At 34.6% G+C, this 14036-nt stretch overlaps 1 protein-coding gene across 1 annotated transcript in view; it reads left to right on the forward strand.

Annotated features, from left to right (window-relative positions):
- The first annotated feature begins 4134 nt into the window (after positions 1–4134).
- The window catches only part of LOC114325416 (uncharacterized), a 33281-nt gene continuing 23379 nt past the window's right edge, over positions 4135–14036 (forward strand). Inside the window, exons 1-2 of the mRNA XM_050649221.1 lie at positions 4135–4397; positions 5144–6743. Coding sequence (XP_050505178.1) covers positions 4135–4397; positions 5144–6743 — 1863 coding nt within the window. The remainder of the gene's footprint in view (positions 4398–5143; positions 6744–14036) is intronic.

Consider the following 14036-nt stretch of genomic DNA (forward strand, 5'->3'; position numbering starts at 1 on the left):
TGCGAATAAGAGACGTAAGAGTACAAAGAGGAGCAGAATGCGGCAGCGACCATAGACTACTGATAGCAAGATTAGAACTACCATGGGTACACCAAAGTGCACAGAGTAACCAAGAACCACATAAAGAATTACCAACAGAAAAAAGACTGAAGATACACTTACTTCAGGACGACTCCATAAGAAACTTGTACCAAAGAAGATTAGATCAGAAGCTAGTGGAATTTCGTTTTGAGGAGAATATCAACAGTACATACGAACACATAAGAGAAAGCATAATACAAGCAGGTCTGGAAGCGCTAGGAGAAATAGAAAATACAAGAGATAAAAATTACAAATGGGAATTCCACGAAGACACCTTAGAGAAAATAAAAGAAAAAAAAGAACTATACGGAACAACAGAAGCAGAAATAAAAAGTAGATTGGGACAAACAAGATCTTGCATCAGATAACTCCATAATGTAATCTGGAATAAAAACATCAAGGGAAAAACAAAAAGAATGATATACCAAACAATAGTAAGAAGCATCATGACATATGCCGCAGAAATTTGGGTCATAAACAAAAAAACCCAAAAAAGCATTCTGGCAACCGAAATGGAATACTGGAGAAGATGCTGTGGTCTCACCAGAAGAGACAGAATAACAAATGAGGAGATAAGGAGAAGAATGCAAGTGGAAAAAGATGCCCTGCAATATATAGACGAGAGAAGACTGAAATGGTACGGCCACGTATGCAGAGCAGAAAACACTTGGATAAACAAGGTTGCAGAATGGAGCCCAAGAGGAACGAGAAGAAGAGGACGACCTAGAAGATCTTGGAAAAATGAAGTCGACGAAGCCATGTCTAAGAAAGGATTGGAAGACGGAGACTGGGAAGATCGAAAAAAATGGAAGTCCTGGCTGACGGAAGGGAAACGGCATTAGCTGTAGACAACCCTTTATATATATATATACGAAGCCTTGGAAGGGCAATGTGGAGTTTGAATCGAGGGAGAAACTATTACTATCAGGTATGCAGCTGACACCGCGATAATGGCTGAAAGTAACTCACTTGCCATTAAATCGTTGTAATGTAACCAACTCAATTTACATCAAACGTGTTGGGAAGGTCCATACCTTACCTAAGGGCATTATTCTTTTTTATTTATATCCATCCTATGGAGTTTTAGTCAAGTATGCACCTTTAATGCAACTACATAACATTTAAAGGGTGTTCAACCTAGTATTTCTTTGGTGGCTCAGCTGGCATTCAACCTGTCTAAAAAAACACTGATGATAATTTTTTTGAATAAAATCAAAAACGTGCTGTGATATAGCCCTTAAAAGGATTTTAATAAAATTATATACCTTTTACTAAGGATTCTTTTACAATTTTTGAGAATAATAAATCTTATTGTTTGCGCGCTTTTAAGTTGAGAAATATAAATGTATTGCATAAATTAATTGTATTTATTTCAGCAATTATTTAGTAATTATTAGTATTAATTATTTAGTAAAATTAAGCGATTTTTAATCTGAAGCTGAATTATAATTATAGTGGAACTAATGTAAATTAAAAATCGATTAATAGGGTTTTTTAAACAAAATTACAAAGAAATGAACGAGAGAAAGTTGCGACGAACTAAACTAGGAAAATACTGTAATTGGCTCATTTCCTACTTCATTGGAACTATTCCAAAACGCTAATGGCGCAACTTATGGCCCGACAATTTTTCATCGTAACGATTTTCAAACTTAAAATGTAACTAACTTGAAGACGTTTAAAGTAACGCGTCAAATCAAGTCGGGTGGACTTTTTGTTCTCCTTTTTCTTCCGTGTTTTACTGGAGTCTTTTAAAGCAATAATGAAACGATTTATTCACTAAAAAAGTTTCCAAAGAAAATATACATCCTGCTTGCTTTATAATATTATTAAATCGTATTCTTATTTTTTCCTTCGGTGTCATATTAGGCCCCACTAACGTTAGCAATTACATTGGCGAGATTTTCACCATCTTCAACACTAATCGAAATAGTTGTTGGGCACTGCGTTTTAACACGTAAAATTTCATCCAGTTGGTTAACGAAAACAGGATTGACAAAAGATGTTAATATGTCAGAAAGGGATGAAAATTTGGGCTACATGGAATAAACAAAGTCTCCTTTGCTCAGAATCGGTGGATATGTGGGGGTGGTTCTTTATGCGGTGTTTCTTTACATTTTATTACTAGCTTGGAAATAGATGATATTGAAATGACAATAGAAGTACTGAATAAAATATTGGGCGCCATCATCTTAATACCAAGAAAATGGAAGACAAAACAAAAAAACTTTTGAAAATAACTCAGGTAAAAAATTAATAAAAGACAAATAATTATCGCAAAATACTGTTATGCTCTGTATTTCTCTCTTTTATGAAATTTATGAACAAATTATTAATTTAATTAATTACTCAATTATTTTAATTACTGCTTATGTAAAACAAAACCAAATTAAAATTAAATTTTCTAATAAACTTTATTCTCAGGGCTATTTTATTTTTGATGCTTTACCTTTGGTTTGTGGCTTCTGGTATCTCTAGTTGCTCACTCCATCCAGAAAAAAACAGGGAAATTAAACACACTCAATGTCATATAAATGTTAAAAAATATTTATTTATCCAATATACCATAAACATAGAATTTAAAAAATATGCTAAAATCTAAATTTTTTGCAGCTATTTCTCATCTACTAAATTAAGCTTTAATTCTGATATCTCCTGTTTTAACAAAAAAAAATTATTTAAATAATTCGTTATTTATTCTTACTAAATTTAATAAATTTACTTTTTTCTTTTTGAATTGATTACTTATTTCTTCTTTAAAATTTGGAATGACTAATTATGTTATAGAATTGTTCAGTACAAAAATTAAGCAAATATGGTGTGGATATAAACAAACTCTCTCCGTTTCACAAATGATTTGACTAACCTTTTTCTTTCTTCTCTACTTCTTTTCCCCGGCGTCGTCCTCGATTCTCCCACACATACTCTTAGGATGTTGCGAAAGGTCCCTCTCGTCTAAACTGCTTCACAAACAAACAAATAGGACTCGCTCGATTTCTCGACTCAGTTTTCTCTCTGCTCGATATCTTGTGCAAATAGATACCAATCGGCTACTCGTTCTAGACAGAAACAGAAATCTTCATCGGACACAGGAAAATTATCTTCTCAAACCAGTCAACGATCTCGTTTCAACTTGATTCTGCTCGTAAAGGCCAATTTTCACCTATTTTTTCTCTCTTCAAAATCAGACTCAACACTCTCATTCCTTCTATCCATCGTTTTCTACCAATCACAAAACATCCTTTTTACCCACTACCCATATTAACATTTCTTAAGAATCGATTTAATTTGTATACAACTTTCCAATTTGTTAAATTCTGGGAGACATCAAATTACTTTCCTTGCTAAACAAAAAGTCTTACATTCTAAACTCAATAAATTTGTTTACCGCTTAACCTTCTTCGAATTTTTTTATAAAATGTCTTATTGTCCATTGCAAAGCGAAATAAAACTGTATTGTCTAATCTGACCGCACCATTGTTTTAGTCCGTTCAAAAACCCATTAAGAAAACCACCTTCTTAACGATTTCACTTTTCTGCGAAAACACTGATTACCAACTAAATTATCCTATTACAATTTTTGGTCATATACAGGGTGATGAAAATCTATAATTTCGTGGTCCCTGATATAAATTTATTTACTAAATTTTTCCCAAAAAATTATACAACAATGCATATAAATTTACATGGGTAAAGATAAATAGCTTACCTTATTCTCTCTTAGTTAGTTGTTGATTAAGGAAAGGGAGTTAGATAAATAATAACCAAACATTATAACAAATAAATCAAATAACTCACAAACGGCATTTGCTCTATTTGTCACAACTTCGTTGGTCTGTCTGTATCGCTGTCCAGGGTATTCGGAGAATTATTCTCTGCAACCACATCTCAAAGGCATTCAGGCTCGATAAGAATCTTAACACGCCTGCCTACATTCCAATAAAAAAAAAAAATAAAAAAATAAAAATAAAAATAAAAATAAATATAAAAATAAAATAAAATAAAAATAAAAAAAAAAAAAAAAAAAAAAAATAAAAAATAAAAAAAAAAAACATGGCGCCTCAGAAGAACGGTCGTGTTTACGACTCGGAAGTTAAGTGTTGTAAAAAGTGTTATAAAGTTGCACAAAGTGGTCTATTATGTGCGAATTGTGGAACGTTATCCCATAGTGGCTGCCTGAAGCAACTAAAATCGATCAAATATATCGATGATGAGACAGTTATATGCTGTGAGGAGAGTGTGAGGTTAAGTGATCCACCAAACAAAACCTTGGATAGTGAGGCTGACGATGAGGATCCGAGACAAACTGAAATAAGGTACTTAAAGAAAATTATTAATCAGAATGAAACAATAATATCAAATCAACAAATTACGATAAATTTATTGAAGGAACAACTAGATTTATTTAAATATATGCAAATAGCTGATCAGTCGCCATCTACAAAACAAAATACGAATTCAATCAACCATTCAAACAGAGACCCAAATTTTGAACGACCGAAACAGTCTAGCAGTAAAATATATCCAAAAAACGAAAACACTACACCCGCAAAAAATGTTGCTGTAAATGAAAGTCTAGTTGTTGATAAAGAAAGGAGTTCCCCAACAAAAACTCTATTTAAAAATAGTACCAATAAAAATAAACAAGTTGTTTCCTTAATCGAAAATAATAAACAATTATCAGCTGATATTTTAAGAATACAAACGGAGGCAAAATGTTCAGATATCATTAATTTAACAAACGATGAGAATTTGATAAATACTGAGAGTAAAAATTCGGTTCCAGTTCCAAATAATAATGGGCAAGAATGGAAAACTGTTAGGTATAAAAGAAGGAATGGACCTATTGTTATTGGCAATAATGAAAACTCTGAAATCAGTGGTGTCCCAAAATTTAGTCATCTTCATGTTACTAGGATAAACCAGCATACAACGGCAGATAATCTTAAGAAGATGTTAGAAAAACACTTTCCAGAAGTGATATGTACGTCCTTAACGGCTAAGCATCCCAACATATATTCATCCTTTAAAGTCTCAATTTTTGAACAACATTTTGGTTTAGCGATGGACCCAAAACTATGGCCCGTAGGCTCTTATGTAAGCAGGTTTTTTGTGAAGCGTCCAACACATACTCAAATAAAATGAAGGATGAAGAAACGACCGTTAACCCTCCATCAAATTTTCAAAATAACCTAATTCAACAAGGCACGGTAAGCATGTTTCATGTCAATTTACAGTGTATATCAAATAAAGTCGATATGATCAATGCTTTTCTTGCGGATAAAAAGTTCTATGACGTCATATGTTTTTCAGAGCACTGGCAAACTGAAGAAAATCTAAAATTAATTAACATCTCCGGCTTTTCACTAGCTAACTTTTTCTGTAGGGTTGAAAAGAAGCAAGGTGGCGTTGCAATTTATGTAAAAGAAAATCTTATGTACTCTTCTCTTAATCTAAATGAATATAACGTAGAGCAATCTTCAGAGTTTTGTGCAATTTATATACCTTCAATGAGAACCAATGTTTTAACTGTATACAGATCAGGTAATGGTGACTGTGACTTGTTCTTGGTGAATTTTGAGAATGTTATAGCATTCTTACTTAACAAAGCAGACAAACTGATTATACTTGGGGATTTTAATATAAATTTTAAAATTAAATCTGACTCTTCTTATGATATTCAAAATCTGTTAATGTCTTTTGGTCTAGAAATAACGATAAACGATTATACTAGAATCACATCTCAATCCAGTAGTTGCATCGATAACATTATGACTAACTTTTCTGAAAATATCTACAGGGTGGGCGTATTTGAACCTTGTTTCTCTGACCATCGAGCACAATTTATATCTATTGATTCTGGTCTTAAAGTTGTTGACACTAATCAATCACTTCAACGGTCTATTACTTCTTCTGGTTTGCAGAAGCTTAAATATGCACTAGCTAGTACAAAGATGGACTTTTTCTATGACACCAATAACGATCCCGATGTCTTGATGTTCTTTTTAACTGAAACTTATAACAACTTAATATTAAAGTTTTTTCCATTAAAAAAAGTACGACAAACTGCTAAAATAACACCCGTGCAATGGTTTAATGACGAATTAAGGTCTTACAGATCTAATCTTTCTCTCATTAAACACATTGCAGATGTCACTAAGGATCCCGATATTTTCAAACTATATAAACAACAAAAATATGAATATAATCGGCAGTTACAAAATGCTAAAAAGTCGGCTTACTCTGGTTTTATTGCTAACTCCAATAATAAACCTAGAGACTGCTGGAAAATATTAAACTTCGAAAGAGGCAATACAAGATCCAGTTCGGTACAACCAGATCTATCTCCAGACGAAATAAATCAATTTTTTATTACAATCGCAGAGAATATAATTACATCCCTTCCCACTATTAATAACGATATCCTCTTCAGTTACAGAAACTATCCTTCCCCGAGTAAGTCCTTTTGTTTCCGACCCGTTGTGGAAGATGAGATCTCTCAAATAATTAAATCTCTTAATAATTCCAATTGTAAGGACGTTCACGAAATTAATAGCAAAATTTTAAAAGAAACTTACCAAATAGTTTTAACACCTTTCACTCATCTTATTAACTTAATTTTATCAACTGGAGTATTTCCAGAAGCACTAAAGTACTCAAAGGTACTACCTATCTATAAAAAAGGTGATTCCTCGAAAGCTGACAATTACAGACCCATAAGCATTGTTTCTACATTCGGGAAAGTGATTGAAAAGGTGATCAAACAACAATTATATTCTTATTTTGAGTCTAAAAGTTATTTTAGCAACTCGCAATATGGATTCAGAAGTGCTCGTTCTACTACAAACGCGGTATATAATATTGTGAGCGAGGTGATTGAGGGGCTTGAACGTGGCAATCGCATAGCAATTTCTCTCTGCGATTTGTCGAAGGCTTTTGACTGCGTTTCACATGACATTTTGCTCCACAAATTAAACTATTATGGAATCAGGGGTATCCCTCTTAAGCTTATCTCTTCGTACCTATGTGGTAGACACCAGGCTGTAGTGTCTAAAGGTTATCTCTCCGATTTTCGACCCGTAAAACATGGAGTCCCACAAGGTTCGGTCTTGGGACCTCTTTTATTCATTATATATGTCAACGATTTGCCTCATTTCATATCTCCGTACAAATCAGTACAATTTGCGGATGATACGACATACATAATATCAGGTAATAAAAATGAGGATTTAAAAATGGCTTACGAGGAAGTCTCTGATAAATCTAGCACATGGTTTGCTGCGAACAAACTAAAACTCAATACTGAAAAAACGCAGGACTTGATTATATCTGCAAGTGGTTTACATGGCGATCCAGATGACAAAGACACTGCTAAACTATTAGGAATAACCATAGACAATCGATTGAACTGGTCGGCTCATATTTCACAAGTAAAGGCGAAGCTGTCTAGTTCATTGTTTCTTATTCGTCAACTAGCAAGGGTTGTCAACTTTGAGACATTGAAGGTGACATATTTTTCTTTATTTCACTCACACCTAAGCTATGGATTAATCTTATGGGGCAATTCAACAAATGCTCTTCAAATTTTCAGGATGCAAAAGAAAGCTATCCGGATTTTAGCAGGGGTTAGTTATCTGGAACATTGCCGACCTCTCTTCATCAAATTAAAAATTATGCCGCTACCTACTCTGTTGATATATCAAGTTCTGACTGAAATTCACAGAAAAAGGTCCCATTTAACAAAGCAGTCTGATGTTCACGTTCACAATACGCGATACTCTCACTATTTACGAACAAATCGCTCTAGATTGCGTCTTTCAGATAAAAATTGTCTTAATTATAACTACTACAATATTTTACCAAAAGATATTAAACAGCTAAGCTGTAACAGTTTCAAAAAAGTAATAAAAAGGTATCTGTTGAAACATTGCTTTTATTGCTCGGAAGAATATATGACTCATTGCAGAACATCTACTGAAATGCTTACCGTGACACAAAATATTTTTTGTTAATCTATATTCTTGTTTGTGATACATATTTATAAGTTGTGTTTTATATTTCTGTTTTATATACCTTGTGATTTTATATACCTTGTAATTTTTATATTCCTTATTTTGACTTTGTAATTTTGACTTGCTACAAACAATTTTTTTTTGTAAAGTAGTTAAATAAATCTATCTATCTATCTATCTATCTATCTATCTTCCATATTTTATTTTCTTGCTGAGTGTTTTATACATTCGGCGAGTCAGATTTTGCATGGGTTTTTTTGTAAGGTTCATTGTCCATTATAATTATCGATCCCGGTTCTACAAGAGTACAGTATATAGGAAAAACACTTTTAAAAAACATGCAAGTTCATATCCTAATGATAATCGTCCATTTTTATTGAGTTAAAAATATGTACATAACCTTGCAAAAGACCGGAATCCTTCCTGTATCCGACGGAGCTTTTAAGCCGGTTGAAAGACCCTTATTAAATGCCTGTCGTGAACTTTTAATATTTAAGCATTTCCTTACATTTTTGTTTCGTGTACTCTCATTCTACTACGTTTCGTCCATATATTTTTTGCTAAAACATCTAAAATCATGAATTTTTTTAAAATACTCTCTCGACCATAACAAAATTTGGTCTTTCTTGATCAACAAACTTACAAATTTCTCTGTACATACCGGAAATTCATTTTTTATTGTTTTCGTAATATCCTTAAGAATATTTTATTTATATTGTCATCCGCATCTGTATTAATGGCTTGTTGAGAGACTTTTGACGTAGACATTTCGTTCCAAAAATAGAATCAGTGAATGTTGTACAGTTTGTTGCTCCCTTATGGTACTCGTAAATGGGTTCAAGAAAAAATATTATCACGAGTCAACCTTAAAATCTATTGAGTTATGCTGTGGGGCAGGCCCGGTCCCAGGGGTGGGCGAACTGGGCGGCCGCCCAGGGCGGCGAATTCAGGGGCGGCAAATTTTAGAGGACAGCCAATTTTTGAAATTGCAGAAATAATAACTTATGTTTTTATTATTATAAGAAATCAATATTATGAACAAGAGCGGCAAAAATGCAACTGTAAAAGCGAGAATTAAGTACCTAACTGAAACAATAAAAATTGCAAGATTTATTCGACGGAAAATCGGCAACATCGCCTTCTTCTTCATCGCATAGAAATAGTAGGATCAGAACTAAACTAAATTCACTGAAATTCACTTAAAATTAACTTTACTGAAAATGGATATAATAATTACATAGAAACATATAGCTGAAGCTTTGTCCAGCCACGCCAACTAAGTCTCCAGCTCATCTACAGTCACAGCGACAGTGGATAGAACTAGCAATTAGACTAGAATCGGGCAAAATCATAAATGAAGAAACACAAAAAGTTCTAAATCAGAAACTGGTCATTGGAAAAATGTAATACAATGACTTATATCAATTATACAGTTCTTAGAACAACAGTGTCTTCCATGGAGGGGCGATTCTGATAAACATTTTCATCAAAACAATAGTAATTTTTTTAAGCTTTTTGAGCTCTTTAAATGATTCTGTTTTACAACCTTTTTAGGAGAATAACTAATGGGAGTAACAAGCAGCATCACTACTTGGCAAACGTATTCAAAACGAAATTATTCAGCTCCTCCATGATAAAATCAAAAATAAAATTTTAAACTTTTTGAAATAAGCAAAGTATTATAGCATAATTTTAGATTGTATATCTGATATTGCTGGGATGGAAGAGATGACTATTGTTGTACATTTTGTCGATTTAGGTTCTTGTTCACAAAGTGTTAAAATTGAAGAACATTTTCTTGGATTTGTGCCTGTAGTGGAAACCACTGGCTTGGGAGTTACAGAGTCCCAGAATGAACTGGGAATACCTTTGGAAGATATGAGAGGACAAAGGTATGATAATGGGGCAAACATGGAAGAGAAGAACTTCGGAGTTCAAAACAGAATTTTTAAAATTAATCCTAGAGCATTTTTTGTCCCATGTTCTAGCCATTCACTTAACTTAGTCGTGAACGATGCTGCTAAAGCCTCACAGTTTGCAGTTTCTTTCTTTTCCTTAGTGACAAAAATTTATAACTTTTTCTCAGCATCTATTCATTGTTGGACTATGCTGAAAAATCGTATTTCTAGACTAACATTGAAACCTTTGTCCGAAACTAGATGGGAAAGTAGAATAATTGATGAAATTACTCCCATTAGATACCAAATTGAAGAAATTTACGATGCTCTTGTAGAAATCACTGTGAATAAAAATAACGATAAAATGGTTGCTCATGAGGCAAGCTGTTTGGCAAATCAAATCCGTGATTTTACTTTTCTTTGCTCTTTGGTAATATGGAATGGCATTTTACTTCATATCAACGTAGTAGCGTATTCAGAGTATTGATATGGGAACGTATCAAGCTATAAGTTTATTAGAAAAAACGGAAATCTATTTTAAGTCTCTCAGAAGTGATTTAAAATTCCAGGGCTATTTGACAGCCCCAAAAGAGCTCATCAAAGTTAGAAATTGAGAACCCGAAAAGAAGGCACAGTAATAGCCAGAAACAGGTAAGTGAAAAGACAATTTGGCCATGCGGCTGAAGATGAAAGTATGGATCTAGATCCAGAGACACAATATAAAGTTGACTTCTACTTAAAAATTATAGACACAACCGTTAATGCATTAAGTGATATATTTCAGCAAATTAAGAGCCATGGTGAAATTTTTGAGTTTTTGGGTATACCAACGGGGGAAGGGGTGGAGGGCGGCGCTCGCCAATCTTGCCCAGGGCGGCAAAATCCCTAGGCCGGGCCTGCTGTGGGGGAAGTTAACAAATCGGAAGCGATTCCAGTATGGAAAGCTTTTCCCGAGATTATTCAAAATATTCCAGACATAAAATGTAACTAACGAATTTGTTTACGTATTTTTTTTTTGACAAAGTCACAATTGAAACAAAAGAAAACATTTCAGCATTACCTCTTGCAACACACAAGTTAAATAAGAGGTTAAATCTGATCTTTAACTAAATCATATATATAGAAGTCATCGGTTATTCTAATATGGTGGGTATGTCACCTGGCAAATTTGCAAAAAATAATTCAAAATGTTCACCAGTCTCTTAAACACTTCAAATAACGTTTTTCGATCGAATTAATAATGCGAGCAAGCATCGCGAGATCTTCATTGATGATATCTAACTGGATTGTTATCCAGTGTTTGAGATTTTCGACGTTTTCGATATTCGCGCAAGAACTCAGTTCTTAAGTATACCCCAGATTGAGAAATCCGTAGGAATAATGTCTGGCGACCTCGGAGGCCACTGTTCGTTTCCGCGTCTACCGATCCATCCAGTTAAAACATTATAACTTGTTATAACTTAACACGAACGTTCTCTGCCAATTCACTCAAATGACAACGACCAAACACACGAAGAAAACGGTATTCTTTCGTTTCGAGATCAACTACCGTTCCTAGTGATGCCCAGCTGGCATTGTTGCTGGGAAAGTGTACGTTCATTAATCAATTCCACGGTGGCCAAGGTGAATTTCACCATTTATTCAAAGAGCTACAGGAGGATCTCGGCAAATTCAAAGCATATTTCTGGATGAATGTGGAGACTTTCGACTACCTACACGAAAAAAATCCAAAACAAATTGACCAGGACATGGAAGAATTTCAACACGAAACTCATCTTAGCTGCTGAACGTCTTTACTGTAACTTTAGGGTTGTTATGCCACATATTTAATGAGGTCATTTTCATTACAAGATATTTTATTGATCCTTATTTATTATAGAGCTAATAATAATTATTACGTCACATACTTAATTATAAAGTTATATCATCGTCGTTATCTGAATAGTCACTAAACAAGAACCCAATAGACGATGGATTGATAAGTTTTGGCTTGAAGTAGAAGTTGATGGATTCTGGCCATTTGTATATTGACCAAATACCACATCGTAAACAAGTTACCGTATACTCAAGCGAAGTAAAAGCTTGTCTGCTTGTGAAAGGGGTAGTAGGCTGTTGAAAGATTCCTCATCATCAAATTGTTAAGACTGCATTGCTCTATTTCCCACCATGTCGAGTTTTTTCTCTTCGAGGCGAATCAAAGCGTTTCCTATTTCATCAGAGGATCGTTTACGTTCTCGGGTGGTGGTAACTGATCCTGCACTGTTCCCTAAGATCCAGTTGCTGATCCAGTTTCCTTTGGAACACTTCCGCTATCAAGACATCGAAATTCATTTTTCGAAATAGTACCAGCGCGTGCGAGCGGAGAAATAAAACTGGTTTGATTTCGCAGCTATGCTCTTTGCTAGACGATTGCTCGACCTTCGGATCACGCCCCAGTCTATGTACCTCCGTTTCCCATTAGTAGTTTGATTTCGCCGCTTTGCTCTTGGTTCGCACTCTTTCTACGCTCCACGCGTACACTACACGTACACACGAACGAACACTAAATTTTAATCGGCATTTTAATATTTTCGTGTATTCAAATGGCTCAGTCCCTCCTTTACGGAATCGTAGCACATCGCGCTGAGCCATTTGAATACCCGCAAATATTAAAATGCCGATCGTCGCGGTCCGTTCCGTAGCGGGCTGTTCCGTATAAGTGGGCGCTGGCCTTAATGCACGCTAAACCCTGGAGCGAGCGGTGTAATTCGCTCATGCGTCATTTGCGAGGATGCCAGATGACTTATGCCCAGCCGTGTACGTTGTATATGTATATAACCGTTCTTAGGCGTCAACGCCCTTCGGTAGGGATCTATGGGGGAGTTTCACCGAGCCGCAAGCCCTTATCCCTTGCCGTACTGCTCCCTCATAGGTCGATCAGATGCCCGCATATTCAGGTCTAAGCGCCAGATTCATATTTAGAATTTTATACTGACGCGTTAGCCTTTTTGTTTTCCGATGGCCTGGGCTGGGCTTGAACTCTCGTACCTCACGGCGAAGTGAAGTGCGGGTCAGCCGCTAGGCGCACTGAGCTATCTGATCGACACGTTGTATATACAGTACGTACGTTGTATATACAGTACGTAAATTGTTCTGCTGGACATAGGGAATATACATTGAGATCATTGTGGCAACTGCGCTAACCTGTGTTAGTTGAAACTTCTGTTCGAGTACGAGTTTCTGGTGTAATAGAGCTGTTAGAGTGAATAGAATGAGTGATTTTGAATGCAAGGCAGTCCCTAAATAAATCAAAAACAAAGATTATGACTGATGAATTAATAATTTTACTTTCATTTTTAAAATATCTTTTATTTAAAAATTAATTTCCAAGTTAAACAGACACAGTTTTCCCATTAGGTCAAAAATAGTTCTACTACAATGTTATGTTTTGACGTTTGTTTGTGTCACCCGAAATTAATTGTCAATTTTGAGGTAAATGCCCCTTAACGCTAACAAGTATATTGTCATTCAGAGAGCGAAGTTGCCACAATTATCTTAATATAATACAATGTATGTATTTATGTATCCAAATAAATACAATGTACAGTAGGAAAAACGAAAGAATACCCATGAACGAACATATAAAACACGCTGTATTTTCCTGTCACCGTGTCACACAAAAAATTGGCCAGCGCAAGTAATAATTATTATTACATGTACTTGCGCTGGGCAATTTTCTTTGTGACACGGTTACGGGAAATACAGCGTGTTTTATATGTTCGTTCATGGGTATTCTTTCATTTTTCCGACTGTATGTTCCCTATGTCCAGCTGAACGATTTACGCACTGTACATAAAAATGTAGGTTTGGATAATATTTTTAATTGATTATTAGTAAAATATAGTCTATTCTTGAACAAAAGTATAGGAGTGGCTCTTGACTTCTACTCATTTTCAGAAAAAACGTATTCGTGTCCCACGCCTTAAACGGATATCGAGTATTTCTTAAAAAAGTATTAATTTTTGTTACTTTTATCGTATCGCGTGATAGGTTAACTTTTTTAATT

Source organism: Diabrotica virgifera, chromosome 4, assembly GCF_917563875.1.
Source record: "Diabrotica virgifera virgifera chromosome 4, PGI_DIABVI_V3a".
NCBI lineage: Eukaryota > Metazoa > Arthropoda > Insecta > Coleoptera > Chrysomelidae > Diabrotica > Diabrotica virgifera.